This window comes from Monodon monoceros, unplaced genomic scaffold (genome assembly GCF_005190385.1).
Source record: "Monodon monoceros isolate NGI ecotype Baffin Bay Population unplaced genomic scaffold, NGI_Narwhal_1 Super_Scaffold_14, whole genome shotgun sequence".
In the NCBI taxonomy this organism is placed as follows: domain Eukaryota; kingdom Metazoa; phylum Chordata; class Mammalia; order Artiodactyla; family Monodontidae; genus Monodon; species Monodon monoceros.
In genome coordinates, this window is record NW_021703770.1 from 5,743,425 (window position 1) to 5,761,031 (window position 17,607).

Sequence of the window (17,607 nt, forward strand, 5' to 3'; positions counted from 1 at the left end):
TGGGACTCTTGCTTGCCATTGTCAGAAACTCATTTGAGGTCACTGAAACAGAAAAGGGACGTTTATTATATCCTACAGAGACCGCGATCCTTGCGTTTTCCTTTGCTTCTTCACAGGACTGTCCTCACCTCCTGTAACTGTGGCTGGACCCCGTCAACCTCCCACCTTTGCTTGACCATCGATTGCTCACAGAGGCCTCCCCTGCTGCCTCAGCCCCATGGCTGCACCCTGTCCTGGCCTCCTCACCCTCCAGGGCCCCGTCCGTTTCCCCCATAGCCCATTGTGATTTGTAGTGATTTATTTGCTTCTTGTCCTTATAGGCCGTGAGCTCCATGAGGGCAAGGGCTCCGCTGTCTGCCCGCTGCTGTGCTCAGGGGTCCGGCCTGTTTCCCACACACAGTGGCCCCTCAGGGAGTGCTTGCTGAGTGGATGTCTTCGTCACTCACCTTTGCTCATCTCTGCCTCCTTGTTCTGACGTTCTGTCTCCGTCTCCCTTTGCAGACTGGTTTGTGTTCTTATTTCATCCACAGATTGAAAATATAATGACCAATAGCTTCTGAGTTACATGCTTCAGATCCCGACAGTTCAGATTCCTGGCTCAGCTTGGGTCACTGGTCCACAGCGGTCCCATCACCTGTGGCTGGGAGGGCAGGGATGGTGGGCAGGGCCGTATACAAGGCTCTGGTGGTGCCCTGTGTGATGGTGGTGGCTCTGGGGAGGGAGAGGGCACATGGCTGAGCAGACATCCTGCTGGGACGGCCCTGTGACGTGCTGCTAGCCTCATAGCCTGCATGCTCTCGCTGCCGGGCACAAGGATGTGGAATGAGAAGTCTACTGTCCCTGACCCCAAAGTACCTGCAGCCCACCGAGGGTGCCAGGTGGACCAACCAGAGATGAATTGGAGAGCCACTTGGAATTAGGCACTTCGGATACAGCAGCGAGTGGTACGAACAACAACCAAAGCAGAAACAAAACACCCCACTGTCATGAAGCTGAATGAGAAACAAGATAAATCAATAAGATAGGGGGTATATTACACTTGAGATATAAAGAAATATCTTAAATTTTGAGAAAATTGAGACATGAAAATATGAATGTTAAACGGTTCAATTTCAATATGAACATGTTACAAGATGAGGGATGTCACAAATGAATCAGTAAAGGAAGATGGGGATGGTTATGGAAGGGAAACCAGCCAGCAGAGCATGGAAGGAAGGGCACCCCAGGCCCCAGAGCAGCAAGTGCAAAGGCCCGGAGGCGGCGTGAGTGTGCTATGTCCCTGGGGTGGAGAGAGGGGGGCGAGGGTCATGGCTGAGCACAGGAGGTAACGGGGAGGGTCCCACCAGCCATTGCCAGGGGGTCATGGCTTGCTGTGGGTGGAGACAAGGCCAGAGCAGTTGCTGGGGGCAGGATGCGGAAAGCCTTCTGTGAACTCTTTGATATTATGTTACTTACACATTATCATTTTCCTTTCTCTGTTTGTATTCTTTCTATTTTAAGGAATATTATCTCAGGCTGGCTTAACTGGACCTATCCTTGGATTGTCCCCGAGAGTGTCAGGGAGGTCAAAACACTAGGATTTGAGGGGTGCTGCCCCAGTGGCCGTGGCAGAGCAGGGTCCGCTGCTGGGTCACCTGCACACACCCTCAGCCTCTTCTCTCAGGGGACCACTTTTCGGGTGCTTGCCGCCCAGAGTCTGAGCCCATCCTGGCAGCAGGCAGAGGTTGCCTCCCCATTTTTCTAGTGGGGACACACTGAGCAGCAGCAGGGAGGAATGAACCCCGGGCCTCACAGGTGAGCTGGCCGGGGCTGCAGGAGAGCGCCCCTCCGCTGCCACACTGGTGCTTCCCGGGGCCGCCACCCTGCGGGACCAGGCTTTATGCGTGTGGTTCATATGTGCCCCTTTTGCTGTTGGAAATTCTTTGTTCCCTTTGGGGAAATCATGCCATGTCCTTATTAGCCAAGAGGATTCTTACGTGGCCGAGTCAGAGCTTTGGGGTCCAAATCCAGGCTCTGCCACCGACTGCTTCACAACCTGGCAAGTTGCTCAGCTTCGTGTTCCTAGTCCCTCATCCATAAGAGGGGTGCTCTGCCTTGCCTCCCCGGGTTCTGGGCAGCGCGAGGAGATCAGACACGCCATGTCCTGGCACAGCTGCTGACGGCCAGCAGCTCGCTATGTAGAGCTAGCCGGGCACATTGTGTGCAAAATGAATTAAGTTTTTTAAAACGTCCACCTCATTTTTTCTTTGTCATCATTCCCTTCTTTTCCTGGGCTGCTCTATGACTCACATCCGATACAGCCATTTGCTGTGCACCTACCAGCCCTTTGAGGTCACTCTAACCTCGGGTAAATACTGCATTTTCTAGACAATTCTCCCTGTGATTCTCAGGAGTATCTTGATAGAAAACAATCTGATAGTCTCAAATCATTACATTTTTATGATTAGTCATGCATCTCTATTGCACTATTTTAATTAGGCAGCAAAAGATTATGTCAAGCGCTCTCCCAGCCTGTTTGGTGGGGGGGCGTCATTGGTCGCTGAAAACATTTGTAATATTTATTGCCTGCGCTCTGATGCCTCATAAGGGATGGCTTTTAAGAGCTGCCTTCTTTCCTTGTCTCTGGCGAGCCCGGGAGTATATTCATAAAAGGTTGACTGTGGACCTCAAACGAGGTGATGCCATTTATTCATTTCAGGCACTAATCATTTTTAGCTTAATCTCCTACTGTTTGATCCAAGTGTATTGGTAGTGAGTGAAAATATTTATCAACGTGGCTATCAGCTTTCCTCCCCGCATGGTGCCAGTGGGGAACCTAGACAGCATTCTGCTCAGGCTGCCTGGCACAGTCATGATGTATTTAGGCGAGTCACGCACCAGTGGAGAAGTACGGGTGTCCGAGTTTATACAGGAGATGTGTAGCCATGCATAGCCCTTCTGTTTGAAAAAGATGGTACTGTGTTCAAGGTAAGGTGTTAACTGCGCTCTAATTATGACTTTTCTGCCTTACACATGAAAAGGTTTTCCTCATACTTTGGACTTGCAGAATTAGTAGAATCTAGAGTTTGGGGGTCCTTCGCCTGGAATGATAGGTACAATTGCAGTATTAACATGTTTATATTATTGTTTCCCTTTTGCTGCTGCTATGGAGAGCATTAGTCAAGTAAGATGTACAAAGTTTCCTTTTTGCTTCTTGCCCAGCTCAGTTTAGTAGAATGCACAGAATATGTTCAGTGTGTGCCAGGCGCTCAGGCACTAGGAGTGCCAAGATGACTAAGACGTGGTTCCTGCCGATGGGAGGCCAATGGCAGGTCATGACCATGCTGCAGGACCAGGGCATGGACAGAGTGTGTGAGAGTGTGTGTGGGAGCTTCAGGGGGCTGGCTCTTAGCCCGCTTGTACCAGAGATGTTGTTCAACTGGAGTTTTGAGTTAAAGTGAAGAATGCCCACATGCCAAGAGACAGTGCATCTCAGGCATGGAAGATGTTAGCAGAGGCTCAGGGTTCTTGGACTGCAAAGGCAAAACAGGAAGTCAGAGAGAGGGATCGGGGGGAGAGTTACTTTGATTTTGGGTGCCTTCCATGCCACGCTTTGGAACTTCAGCTTTGATCTGTATTTGGAGTCATTGGCGGGCTGTGCAGCAAGGGCTGTGGACGGGTTTGTGTGTTAGATCAGGGATGGAGGGTGGGGCATCAGGATGGATGGATGACGGATGGAGCAGGGGCAGTGGGTGGGTGATAGATGGATGGGAGGGTTGCCTGAAAGAAAGGAAACCAATTCATCTGAGCAATGGCTTTTGCCATTGTCCAGGAAAGAAATGAGGAGGGCCTAAACCAGTGTGGAGGTTTTAGAAACAGAGAGAAATAGAAAAATACTGGGAGTTGAAATCAGGTGCTTAAAAAATAAGGTGAGTGAAGTTGGGGTCATGGAGATGTTGAGGAAGGCTACTGGGTCTCTGACTTGGGCGATCAGGTGGGTGATAAACTAGGAAGGCTGGAGGGGGAACCCATATGATGGGTGAGGCAAAGAGTCCAAATTAGGACATTTGGGACAGCTAAACAGTAGTCCAGTTGAATACTCAAATCTCAAGTTTAGGGAAGGGTAGAAGGTGTAAAAGTATGCGTAGAAGGTGTAGATTTTGACCTCAAAGGTTTACATGCAAGGATGCCTGTAGAAGGAGAAGAGTGGGGGTGTGGGCTGGAGCAGTCTGGGACCTCAGTGTGTAAAAGCTGTAGATGGGAGAGAGTGTTTCCGGGATACACAGAACGAATAGAGAGGCACGGAGAGGCAGTAGTGGCGTGGCGTCAGAGGAGCAGAGGGTTTCCCAAGCACGGTGTTAGCAGAGCCACGTGTGGTAGAGTCCTGTCAAATAAGGACTGAAGTCTGCCATTGGCTTGGCGTCATGGAGGTCCCTGGTTACCTTGGCGAGACAGGTTTTGGGGCGAGCTGGTGTCACCTGCCAGTTTTGGGGTGGGCTCAGGAGTGGATAGAAAAGGAGCATGGAGGCTGCAGAGGTGGACAGCTTTTTCACCCAGCTCGGCTGGGAAGGAAAGGTGTGAGAGGTTCCCAGAGGGAGCCGGTGTTTCTGTGGCACCATGTGCAGTGACTGTGGTCATTGCTGCCTCCGGAGGCTTAGAGCCATTAGAAGCTGCGTGGTAAGCATCGCTGCTGTGAGAAGTAGGCCATATTTTTATTTGGTTGCACGTTTGTATTATTGCAAGTTGAGGTTTTATTTTTGCTCCTCAGGGGTAAAAAATGTAGCCTGCCCCATATATCCATTGATTTAACATGTGGGCTTGTTTATCACATTACTGAATGTTTATAAATTGCTGAAACATTAATCCTCTCAAAAGACCCACGTTTCACACTTCTCTGTCGTTTTCTCTCTAGCATCTCCTGAAATCTGCCTTTTACACTCCTACGAGTTCCAAAACAGATCTCTTCTCTTGCTGAAGGGCATTCTGCAGGTGCTGTTGGCTCTCGGGATGGCGTCCACACTCCTAGGGAGACACTGAGGCCCCTGGCGTCCGGCCCCCCAGCTTCCCCTGGGCTAGACGGAGCATGCTGCCTTGCGGCTGTGCACTTCCTTGCCAGTTCCCCCTGACGTTCTGGACACCCCCGACGGCACGGGGCCTCTTCGTGCCTTCGTACACGCTCCACTCACACGCAGGGGCTGCGAGCCTGACGGCGCTCACCTTCTTCTCCCTTCTTTTCAGGGAAGCAGTTCAAGTGCACGGTGTGTGACTACACAGCAGCCCAGAAGCCACAGCTGCTGCGGCACATGGAGCAGCACGCCTCCTTCAAGGTAAGTGGGCTCGGCGCTGGAGCGGGTATTCAAGTCGGAAGCGCACCGCTCTTCAAAATAAAGATGGAGGGAGCCTCCTTTCGTTGTTTTGGAGCGTCCCCTTCCCTTCTGGGCCTGCTCAGCCGGTGCACGTGGAGGCTGGGGCGTGGTTCGGCTGACTGCATGCCCTCTCCTTCTGCAAATGTAGTGCTTCTCTGTACTTTGGAGACCAAGTCCAGGAACAGAGTGTAAGAGGACGCAGACTAGAGAAAGGCACCCTCTCACCGTAAAAAAATGGAGTGATTTAGAGCAAAGAGTACGAGCTTTACGGACAAGTGTGTGCTGTCAGATCATGGATTGTCTCAGGTGAACCCCTGATACGGCAACTGTGATGATGCCCGGTTGGCAGGCGCTTGTAAGAGCTGGAATGGCGCTCATGTGCCCGCCACGGTGCCAGCGTGTAACAGGGGCTCGGGAGACCGTGGCTTTCCTTATTCTTTTAATACCTCCAGTTGATGTTTCTCTCATGTAGATGGTAATATCCCCTTGGCCACTGCTTATGGCGCAGTTATGGACAGCAGGAACTCTGGTCCAGTGAATTTGTTTAATAAAAAATTCTGCTCAGCCCTCAGCAACTTGACCCTTAAAATCGATGCTCTTGCTGCTGGCACGTGCATGTGAACGTGGGAACACGATGCTCTGAGATGTTTGTTGAAATCATGTCCACTGCTAAGTCCCAGAGGGCGGTAGGCAGAACGTGGAAGGACCCTGGGCCACCACACTCAGAGGTGCATTTATATTTATTGAGCATCTACTGTGTCCCTGCACTGTGCCAGGAGCTTCACCCCCCTCAACTCTGATCTCCACACAGTAGATATCATTGCCCAGATTGGACAGCTGAACAACCTGCATCTCACATAAGTTAAGTGACCCCCACGAATCTTTCCTCGATGCCCATATCCACAGGCTTCAGTCGCCGTTATAATAGTGGCCAGCCTATGCTGTCTGTCACCCCTTCTGAGGTACGAGGACCCTCCCTGATGACAAGCTTATCTGATGCTCAGAACAACCTTGGGATGAAGTGACTTGAAGCCTCATGATCTCTCCTCTTGTAGTTAAGAAACCAGGTGGCTCGGGGGGGATGAGGGCTCATGTGCTCTGACTATCCAGGAGGTGAGGGAGTGAGAACTGGGGCTTTGCCTCCGAGCCCTAGGCCTGAGCGTCTCTCACCAGATCTTCTCAGTCCCTCGTTGACGGCAGAAAGGGGGCAGTTGGGGAACCTGAGGCTTCTGTGCCTGTCGCTTCTGTAGCTGCTTTCAGGTCTGCACTGAACACGAGTTTCTCAGGTGAGACCCACGTGTCACCCAGCAGGAGTGCAAAGTGTCTGAACTGGGATGTTCCATGTTTGCATACTTTGCACATAATTAAAATTAAGAGCTTAATGTAGCATCCCACCTCTCATAGATGTGTTTCTCTGGGGGACTCTGGATTTTCTTAGACTAGTGCAATTGTAGGACTAGAGGATGCAGAGTTAGGGCAACTCTCACTTTATAGATGAGAAATGTGGACCCAGGGAGCTTGATTTCTGTCCTCGCTGTTTCAGAATCGGAGCTAGACTTCTCATTCATTCCTCAGTTTCCGTGTGGAGCATCTTCCGTTCCTAACCAGACACAGCAGACAGTCTCTCTGCCCTGAAGTCCTCATTGACTTGTTCCTCAGATTTGTGGAATCTTTGGTTTGTGTGCAGAAGTGCATTTGGGGGTGATTTGATTGAAGGTGTCCCTCTCATGTGTGGTTCTCAGCTTTTTCCTGCCATCACATGGCTGTACTCTGGGGCCTCGGGAGCCCGACTAAGCTGGGCCCTGGGTCATGGCCAGTTTCCCACGGCCTCTCCGTGGATGTAGGGGTCCCCCTGCTGAGCGGTGCCCCAGCTGCAGATGAGATTCAGCCTGAATGAGAACCACTAATTCAGCCCTGGGCTTCTCCCTTCCTCCAGGTCGGGATGCTCTTCTTGTACACATGCGTGTAAGTCGTGCTTCTTGGTTAACTGGGGCTGGTGAGGCAAAATGAAATTGATTCCTGCCAGCCACCCTCATCCTAACTGTAATTGCCCTTTCCCTTTCCTCTCTGTCCACCCCTGTAGTAGTTTTCCATTACTGTTGTGATAAATTACTCCAGGTTTGTAACTTAAACAACACAAGTTTATTGTCTTATAGTTCTGTGGCTCAGAATTCCAGCACAGGTCGCACTGAGCTAACACGCAGGTGACGTGTTCTTTCTGGGGAGGCTCTAAGAGAAAATCCATTTCCTTACTCTTCTCTGGCTCCTACAGGCCGTCCACACTCCTCGGCTCGTGGCCCCTTCGTCTTGTCTTCAAAGCCAGGTGAGCATCCCTCATCTCTCTCCTCCTCTGACTCTCCTCTTCTGCTTTCCTCTTCCAGTTTGAATGGACCCTGTGATTACAGCGCACCCACTTGGATAACCCAGGACAATGTCCTTATCTTAAAGTCAGAGGATCAGTAACCTTAATTCTAGCTGTAGTCTTAATTCCTTTTTGCCACATAAGGTTCCAGGGATTAGGACATGGTCATCTTTGGGGAGGGCATTTTTCTGCCCACTGCATTCCCCCACTCTTTTTTCTTCCTTTCACATCTATCTGTGTGGTAGAAATTTTCATCCATATCAGAAAATATGCAGTATGCATCTCCTACATTCCCTTTTCCTACCCACAGCAAACATTATGAAGAAATCAAGCGTCACTATTTTACTGATCCGAGATGAGACTTCAACATCTTGGGCAAATACTGCTAATCCATTGCAGTTGGCTTGCTAGAGGAAACCAGTTTGCCTTTCCAGATCTGGATGTGTAATTTTCAATACATAATTTGTGTCAGGAAACACTGTAATAAAGGCAAACTCCTGTATTACCTTTTAAAATTACATGGTGTCATTCATGCGTTTATTTTAAGAATGAAATTAAAATGTATTCACGAAATAAGATTTGGAAATGCTTTTTGGTTCTTTTCCTTGGGGGAAATTTTGGATATATTTTTAGACATGGTTGAGGTCACACTGTAAATGAGCATTTTTTTTTGATGGAGATTAAAATGTCAGCTTTATCAGTGATGAAGCTCTACTGGAGAATGTGGCTTAGATGAGTGGCCAGATGGTTTGCTGAGAATACTTCACTTCTGAGTTAGAATAACCTCACAGTCAGAGGCCAGACGGGGGCACCTACATACTTTAGGCATTATAAATATTGCCTTTTTTCTTTATCCTCATTTCATAGGCCTTTTTTCATTTTATGAAAATACATTTATTAACTACTTTTAATGGCTGCATAAGGATGAGTATCATAGTTTAACATTCCCCTCATAATTGGGCAGTTTGGTCATTTCCAGCTTTTGCTGTTATAAAGAACCCTACAGTGGACATCATACCAAAAGCATTTCTATGTCACCCTAAAATCCAAAGACTATGAAACACTGGGCAAAGCCCACCAAACCACTGAGGGTTCACAAACAGTGAAGGTGTTATATGTGCTTCTTAAATAACATGCATTCCCTAGGGTGGGGTTGACACAATCGACCTTAAAGATGTGCCAGAGAAGATGCTCGGACGAGAGGAACCAGTGCTGAGCCAGGAGTCTCTAAACAGGAGCAGTCTTGTTCCCTTGGCCCAGCTGTTCAGCTCTCTGCTTCTTGCACATAAACAAGCCGCATGCCATTCTGTAAGCAATGTGATCACCAGGCAGACTCACTTGTGGAGTTTTCTCCATTAGGCTCATATGAACCCATAACTCTGCTGATAGAAATGTTCTCAGTCATAGGGCTGGTGGATTCTGTTCCAGTCTCCTTGTACATCAATAATAAAAAGTGGCTTTATTTAATTTAAAAACATTTTGAAATAATTTTAGACTCACAAGAAGTCTCGGAGTTCCTGTGTACCTAGCACCCACCTTCCCTTGGTGATAACATCTTTAGCTATAGTATATTGTCAAAAGTAGGAAATGGACTTTGTGACACTACTATTAACTAAACTGTAGACCTTATTTGGATTTTACCAGTCTTATCTATTTTTTTAAATTTAGAAACTATTTTTAAAAGTAGTTTTAGGGGAATTCCATGGTGGTCCAGTGGTTAGGACTTGGCGCTTTCACTGTCAGAGGTCCGGGTTCAATCACTGGTTGGGGAGCTAAGATCCCACAAGCCATGCGGCACAGCCCCAAAAAAAAACCAACAAAAAAAACCCCCCAAACTAGTTTTAGGTTCATAGCAAAATTGGGAGGAAAATATAGAGACTTCCCATATACCACCTGGCTCCACTCCCCCTCCACATACAGCCTCCCCCATTTTCAACATCCCCACCAGTGTGGTACATTTGTTACAACTGATGAACCTATATTGATATATCATACTCACCTGAAGCCCATAGTTAATATTTGGGTTCACTCTTGGTGTTGTACATTCTATGGGTTTGGACAAATGTATAATGACATATATCCACAATTACAGTATCATACAGAATAGTTATACTGCCCCCAAGATCCTCTTTGCTCTGCCTATTAATCCCTCTCTTCCCTCTGCCTCCTGGCAACTTCTGATCTTTCTGCTGTCTCCATAGTTTTGCCTTTCCCAGAATGTCGTACAGTAGGAATTGTACAGTATGTAGCCCTTTTAGATTGGCTTCTTTCACTTAGTAATTGCATTTAAGGTTCCTCCATGTCTTTTCATGGCTTGATAGCTCATTTCTTTTTAACACTGAATAATATTCCATTGTCTGGATGGACCACAGTTTATGCATTTATCTACTAAAGGACATCTTAGTTGCTTCTGAGTTTTGGCAATTATGAATAAGGCTGCTGTAAACATCCATTTGCAGGTTTCTGTGTGGTCATACGTTCTCAGCTCCTTTGGGTAAATACCAAGGAGTGAGATGGCGAGATTGTATGGTAAGAGTATGTTTAGTTTTGTAAGAAACCCCCAAACTCTCTTTCAAAGTGACCATGCCTTTTGTACCACGGTAGCTGTGCCATTTGGAAGTTCATTGAGATTCTGTTTGGCACTTGAAAATTTCTGAGAGCAATGAGATCTTGTAGAAAAACACAGGCTTTTAGAACAAGACAGACTCAGGTTTAGAACTAGACAGACCGTGCCACTTACAGGCTGTGTTATTTAACTTCTTTATACAATTTTATTGTTTGTAAAATGTTGATGGCAATATCTGTCTCCTGGTATTGAAGATATTAAAGGCAATATCACTTTTATGAGAAGTGGATCTGGTACATGGTAGATGATCAAAAAATGTTGGCTCTTTTTTCCCTCCCCTGTCTCTTAAAAATGACTCCAATTCCTAAAAGAACCAAAGCAAGGATTATAAACCAGTCTAATCATGCTTTCAATTTACGTTTGTAAATCACTCATACTAAATATTTCCCAGGTATTGTGTTTTCCTTATGTATATTTTTAGGTGTTGGTGTTGTTTTACTCTTGTTGCTTTTATGGCTTTGGAGTTAGGCAGATAAGGGTCAGAATCTTAATGCCGCTACTTACTAACGAGCTGAACTTTGGGGATTTTGATCCTTCGCCTTTTTGGGCCACTGTCTCCTTATTTGAAAATTGGGAAGAATGATACCATTATTTCAAGGGCTACATTAAGAAGGAGAGGTTGATTTGAGGGAGCAGATTAGAAGGAATGTGCCCCCATTGCTTTGGACAGACCTGGACCATCAGCCCTGTGCAGGCCAGCTCCAGGGGAGGAGGTGCTGGGAGGGCCTCAGGCTTGCTCTCTTGGTAACAAGAGCTGGGGGGCTTTCTTTTTAATGGGAGCAGCTCTGGCCTCCTGCCACCCTTCCCATCAGATTAATTCTTCTCTTTCCGTAAACCTAGAGGCCAGACCAGCATCCTTGACTATACCACATTCCCATGTGGTTCTGAGGCAGAGGCTCCACAGATCATAATCTGCCAGCCGCTGCACTGGGTTTTGAACTGTGTGAAGGAAAGGTCCGATCTGAGTTTTTATGTAAAGTGTGTTCTTGTAAATAGCATATAGCTGGATCTTGTTGTTGCCTGTATGTGTGTGTGTGTGTGTCCACGTCCACGTGCCCGCACACAATCAGGCTGACAATCACTGCTCTTTAATTGGAGTGCTTAGTCCATTTACATTTAATGTAATTTTTGACATGTCTCACTTGAGAAGTATGGTCTTGGTGTTTATTTTCTTTGTCATGTCAGTTCTTTGATCCTGTCTCCTCCTCTTCTGGCTTCTTTTGGGTGAATCAGGTAGTTTTTAGTATTCCATTTGACTTTTTCCCCTGAGAGTAGAGCTTTTCCTTTTCAGGTAAATTTTAAACTTTAGAACAGTTGTAGAATTACAGAAAAATTGTTATGGTAATATGTAGAGTTTCCATATTCCACATACCCAGTTTCTCCTGTTGTTAGCATCTAACATTTACAATAGTACCTTTGCTACAACTAATGAACCAATATTAATACATCATTAACTAAAGTCCATATTTTATTAAGATTTCCTTAGATTTTACCTAATGTCCTTTTTCTGTTCTAGGATCCCATTAGGGTACCATATTACATTTAGTCATGATGTCTTTTTAGGATGCTTTTGGATCTGACAGTTTCTCAGACTTTCTCTGTTTTTGATGACCTTGGCAGTTTTGAAGAGTACTGACGAGGTATTTTATAGTATAGCCCTCAATTAGGATTTGTTTGCTTTTTTATTTTTAAATAAATTTATTTATTTTATTTATTTATTTTTGGCTGCATTGGATCTTCGTTGCTGCACACGGGCTTTCTCTAGTTGCAGCAAGTGGGGGCTACTCTTCGTTGTGGTGCATGTGCTTCTCATTGCAGTGGATGCTCTTATCTTCTCTTGTTGCGGAGCATGGGCTCTAGGTGTGCGGGCTTCAGTAGTTGTGGCACACGGGCTCAGTAGTTGTGGCGCATGGGCTTAGTTGCTCCATGGCATGTGGGATCTTCCCCGACCAGAGCTCAAACCTGTGTCCCTTGCATTGACAGGTGGATTCTTTACCACTGTGCCACCAGGGAAGTCCCTGTTTGCTTTTTTTTTTTTTCTCTTTGCTTTTTAACTATACTTTCTTTGTTGTTTTTCTTTTTTCTTTTTAGTTATTGCTGTGGACATCACACTATGCATCTGTATTTTAACACATTCTAGCTAGCTGCAAATATACTGTTTTATGAACAATGGAAGAACCATGAATCATTATAGTTCACGTTACACCCCTCCTACCCTTTGGGTTCTTGTTGTCATGCATATCACTTCTCTTTGTGTTCTAAACTCCTCAATGTAGTGTTATTTTTTGGTTTAGTCAGTATTTAAAATATATGTAAGAAAATATAATCTTAAAAATGTCTTTTATGTTTACTTACATATTTAGTCTTTCTGGTGTTCTTTATTTTTTTCCTGCAGGCCTAGCTTCCATCTGATAAATTTTCCTTTAGTTTGGAGAACTTCTATTGGCATTTGTTATATATATCTGTTTTGCTGGAGTTGAATTATCTCAGCTTTTGTCTATTTGGAAATTCTTTGTCTTCATTTTTGAAGAACATTTTGATGACTATAGATTTCTAGGAGGACACCACTCTAAAGATGTTGTCCCATTATGTTTTGTCTTTCATTATTTCTAACCCTTATCATTTCCCCCTATATGTAATGGTTCTTTTTCCCCTCTGGTTTAGATTTTTCTTTTTCTTTGTTTTTTCATGATATTAACATCATTATGTTTAGGTGTGGTTTCCTAGTGTTTACCTTGCTGAGATTTTGGATCTGTGGGTTGATATCTTTCAGGAGGTTTGGACCATTCTCAGCCATTATGTCTTTACATATTACTTATGCTTCATTTGCTTCCGTTTTTTCCTCTAGGACTATAATACCTCATATATTAAACTTTTTGATATCTCACAGCATTCAGATGATCTGTCTCTTTTTCTGTCTCTAATTCTTTCTCTTTGTGTTTCAGTTTATATGATTTGTATTGATCTTCAAGTTTACTTATCCTTTCTCTCATATGTCAGTTCTGCTATTTAGATACTCAAATGAATTATTCATTTCTGAGTTTTTTTGATTTATAGCATTGACATTTAGTTATTTTTTATAATTTTTTTCTCTGCCAAAAATTATCAGTTGTTCACACGTATTTTCCATTAGAGCCTTTAACTTATTTATCATTATTTAAATGTTTCTGTCTAATAATTTCAATATCTGAGTGATCTGTGCATCAGTTTCTATTGACTTTTTTTCTTGAATTGGGTCACGTTTTCTTCTTTGCATATATCATAATGTTTACCTGGATGCTAGATACTACGTGTGAAAGAACAGTAGAGGCTGTTGTCCATGGGAAAGTAAATGCCTCTTTGTATCAGGCCATTAGAGTGGGGACTGTACAGAGAATAGCAGGCCTGACTGCTGTCCTTTCAAAGCTGTAATTGCGAACGTGGCCCTTGGTTGGTATGTGGTAGTTGAGGCAGTCCTGTTTCTCTCTGGCTTTCTGCTCCTTGCAGAGCTTTCTCCCCTCTCTGCCCAGCCCAACCTCAGGAGAGCCTACAGTGTACTTGGTGAAGGCTTTGTACCTTTGATGAGGATGGTGGTGGACTTTCTCTTCCCCGACCTGCTCCAGCCCTGGAGTCCTTGCTGTGTTTTCTGTGCACCCACTGTGTGCCAGGGCAGAGGATGTTGGGATGAAGCCAGGCCTCTGTCTGCCTGGCTCACGGATCTGGGGAGAGCCACCTGTGCATAAAAAGCAACAGCAAGTATGTTAACTGCTGCAAGAAAGTTAGGTACTAAGCTCTGTAGGAACCCAGAAGACCAGCTAACTAATTATTACACTATCATGTTTTATTTTTTTAATTTTTTTTTATTTGACTATAATTGCTTTACAGTGGTGTGTTAGTTTCTGCTTTATAACAAAGTGAATCAGTTATACATATACATATGTTCCCATATCTCTTCCCTCTTACGTCTCCCTCCCTCCCACCCTCCCTATCCCACCCCTCCAGGCAGTCACAAAGCACCGAGCTGATCTCCCTGTGCTATGCGGCTGCTTCCCACTAGCTACCTACCTTACGTTTGGTAGTGTATATATGTCCATGCCACTCTCTCGCTTTGTCACAGCTTACCCTTCCCCCTCCCCATATCCTCAAGTCCATTCTCCAGTAGGTCTGTGTCTTTATTCCTGTCTTACCCCTAGGTTCTTCATGACATGTTTTTTTTCTTAAATTCCATATATATGTGTTAGCATACGGTATTTGTCTTTCTCTTTCTGACTTACTTCACTCTGTATGACAGACTCTAGGTCTATCCACCTCACTACAAATAGCTCAATTTTGTTTCCTTTTATGGCTGAGTAATATTCCATTGTATATATGTGCCACATCTTCTTTATCCATTCATCCGATGATGGACACTTAGGTTGTTTCCATCTCTGGGCTATTGTAAATAGAGCTGCAATGAACATTTTGGTACATGACTCTTTTTGAATTACGGTTTTCTCAGGGTATATGCCCAGTAGTGGGATTGCTGGGTCGTATGGTAGTTCTATTTGTAGGTTTTTTAAGGAACCTCCATACTGTTCTCCATAGTGGCTGTATCAAGTTACATTCCCACCAACAGTGCAAGAGGGTTCCCTTTTCTCCACACCCTCTCCAGCATTTATTGTTTGTAGATTTTTTGATGATGGCCATTCTGACTGGTGTGAGATGATATTTCACTGTAGTTTTGATTTGCATTTCTCTAATGATTCATGAAGTTGAGCATTCTTTCATGTGTTTGTTGGCAGTCTGTATATCTTCTTTGGGGAAATGTCTATTTAGGTCTTCTGCCCATTTTTGGATTGGGTTGTTTGTTTTTTTGTTATTGAGCTGCATGAGCTGCTTATAAATTTTGGAGATTAATCCTTTGTCAGTTGCTTCATTTGCAAATATTTTCTCCCATTCTGAGGGTTGTCTTTTGGTCTTGTTTATGGTTTCCTATGCTGTGCAAAAGGTTTGAAGTTTCATGAGGTCCCATTTTTTAATTTTTGTTTTTATTTCCATTTCTCTGGGAGGTGGGTCAGAAAGGATCTTGCTGTGATTTATGTCATAGAGTGTTCTGCCTATGTCTTCCTCTAAGAGTTTGATAGTTTCTGGCCTTACATTTATTTAGGTCTTTAATCCATTTTGAACTTATTTTTGTGTATGGTGTTAGGGAGTGATCTAATCTCATACTTCTACATGTACCTGTCCAGTTTTCCCAGCACCACTTATTGAAGAGGCTGTCCATTCTCCACTGTACATTCCTGCCTCCTTTATCAAAGATAAGGTGACCATATGTGCGTGGGTTTATCTCTGGGCTTTCTATCGTGTTCCATTGACCTATCTTTCTGTTTTTGTGCCAGTACCATACTGTCTTGATTACTGTAGCTTTGTAGTATAGTCTGAAGTCAGGGAGCCTGATTCCTCCAGCTCCGTTTGTCATTCTCAAGATTGCTTTGGCTATTCGGGGTCTTTTATGTTTTCATACAAATTGTGAAATTTTTTGTTCTATTTCTGTGAAAAATACCAGTGGTAGTTTGATAGGGATTGCATTGAATCTGTAGATTGCTTTGGTTAGTAGAGTCATTTTCCAATCCAAGAACATGGTATATCTCTCCATCCATTTGTATCATCTTTAATTTCTTTCATCAGTGTCTTATAATTTTCTGCATACAGGACTTTTGTCTCCTTAGGCAGGTTTATTCCTAGATATTTTATTCTTTTTGTTGCAATGGTAAATGGGAGTGTTTTCTTGATTTCACTTTCGGATTTTTCATCACTAGTGTATAGGAGTGCCAGAGATTTCTGTGCATTAATTTTGTATCCTGCTACTTTACCAAATTCATTGATTAGCTCTAGTAGTTTTCTGGTAGCATCTTTAGGATTCTCTATGTATAGTATCATGTCATCTGCAAACAGTGACAGCTTTACTTCTTCTTTTCCTATTTGGATTCCTTTTATTCCCTTTTCTTCTCTGATTGCTGTGGCTAAAACTTCCAAAACTATGTTGAATAAGAGTGGTGAGAGTGGGCAACCTTGTCTTGTTCCTGATCTTAGTGGAAATGCTTTCAGTTTTTCACCATTGAGGACGATGTTGGCTGTGGGTTTGTCATATATGGCCTTTATTATGTTGAGGAAAGTTCCCTCTGTGCCTACTTTCTGCAGGGTTTTTATCATAAATGGGTGTTGAATTTTGTCGAAAGCTTTCTCTGCATCTATTGAGATGATCATATGGTTTTTCTCCTTCAGTTTGTTAATATGGTTTATCACATTGATTGTTTTGCGTATATTGAAGAATCCTTGCATTCCTAGAATAAACCCCACTTGATCATGGTGTATGATCCTATTAATGTGCTGTTGTATTCTGTTTGCTAGTATTTTGTTGAGGATCTTTGCATCTATGTTCATCAGTGATATTGGCCTGTCGTTTTCTTTCTTTGTGACATCCTTGTCGGGTTTTGGTATCAAGGTGATGGTGGCCTCATAGAATGAGTTTGGGAGTATTCCTCCCTCTGCTATATTTTGGAAGAGATTGAGAAGAATAGGTGTTACCTCTTCTCTAAATGTTTGATAGAATTTGCCTGTGAAGCCATCTGGTCCTGGGCTTTTGTTTGTTGGAAGAATTTTAATCACAGTTTCAATTTCAGTGCTTGTGATTGGTCTGTTCATATTATCTATTTCTTCCTGATTCAGTCTTGGCAGGTTGTGCATTTCTAAGAATTTGTCCATTTCTTCCAGGTTGTCCATTTTATTGGCATAGATTGGCTTGTAGTACTCTCTCATGACACTGTATTTCCGCAGTGTCAGTTGTTACTTCTCCTTTTTCATTTCTAATTCTATTGATTTGAGTCTTCTCCCTTTTTTTTCTTGATGAGTCTGGCTAATGGTTTATGAATTTTGTTTATCTTCTCAAAGAACCAGCTTTTAGTTTTATTGATCTTTGCTATCGTTTCCTTCATTTCTTTTTCATGTATTTCTGATCTGATTTTTATGATTTCTTTCTTTCTGTTGACTTTGGGTTTTGTTCTTCTTTCTGTAATTGCTTTAGGTGCAAGGTTAGGTTGTTTATTCGAGATGTTTCCTGTTTCTTAAGGTAGGATTGTATTTCTGTAAACTTCCCTCTTAGAACTGCTTTTGCTGCATCCCATAGATTTTGGGTTGTCGTGTCTCCATTGTCATTTTTTCTAGGTAATTTTTTACTTCCTCTTTGATTTCTTCAGTGATCACTTCGTTATTAAGTAGTGTATTGTTTAGCCTCCATGTGTTTGTGTTTTTTACAG

At 44.0% G+C, this 17,607-nt stretch overlaps 1 protein-coding gene across 14 annotated transcripts in view; it reads left to right on the top strand.

Annotated features, from left to right (window-relative positions):
* Positions 1-17,607, top strand: part of ZFAT (zinc finger and AT-hook domain containing) — a 481,085-nt gene that overhangs the window by 202,216 nt on the left and 261,262 nt on the right. For 13 of the 14 annotated variants that reach the window (XR_003793519.1, XM_029222687.1, XM_029222683.1 and 10 more), the window contains 2 exons: positions 5,218-5,306; positions 7,618-7,668. Coding sequence is in view for 13 of the 14 variants with exons in the window: in XM_029222687.1 (XP_029078520.1) it covers positions 5,218-5,306; positions 7,618-7,668 (140 nt within the window). In the remaining variant the exon portion in view is untranslated. The remainder of the gene's footprint in view (positions 1-5,217; positions 5,307-7,617; positions 7,669-17,607) is intronic. The other variant, XM_029222688.1, reaches the window with a different exon arrangement.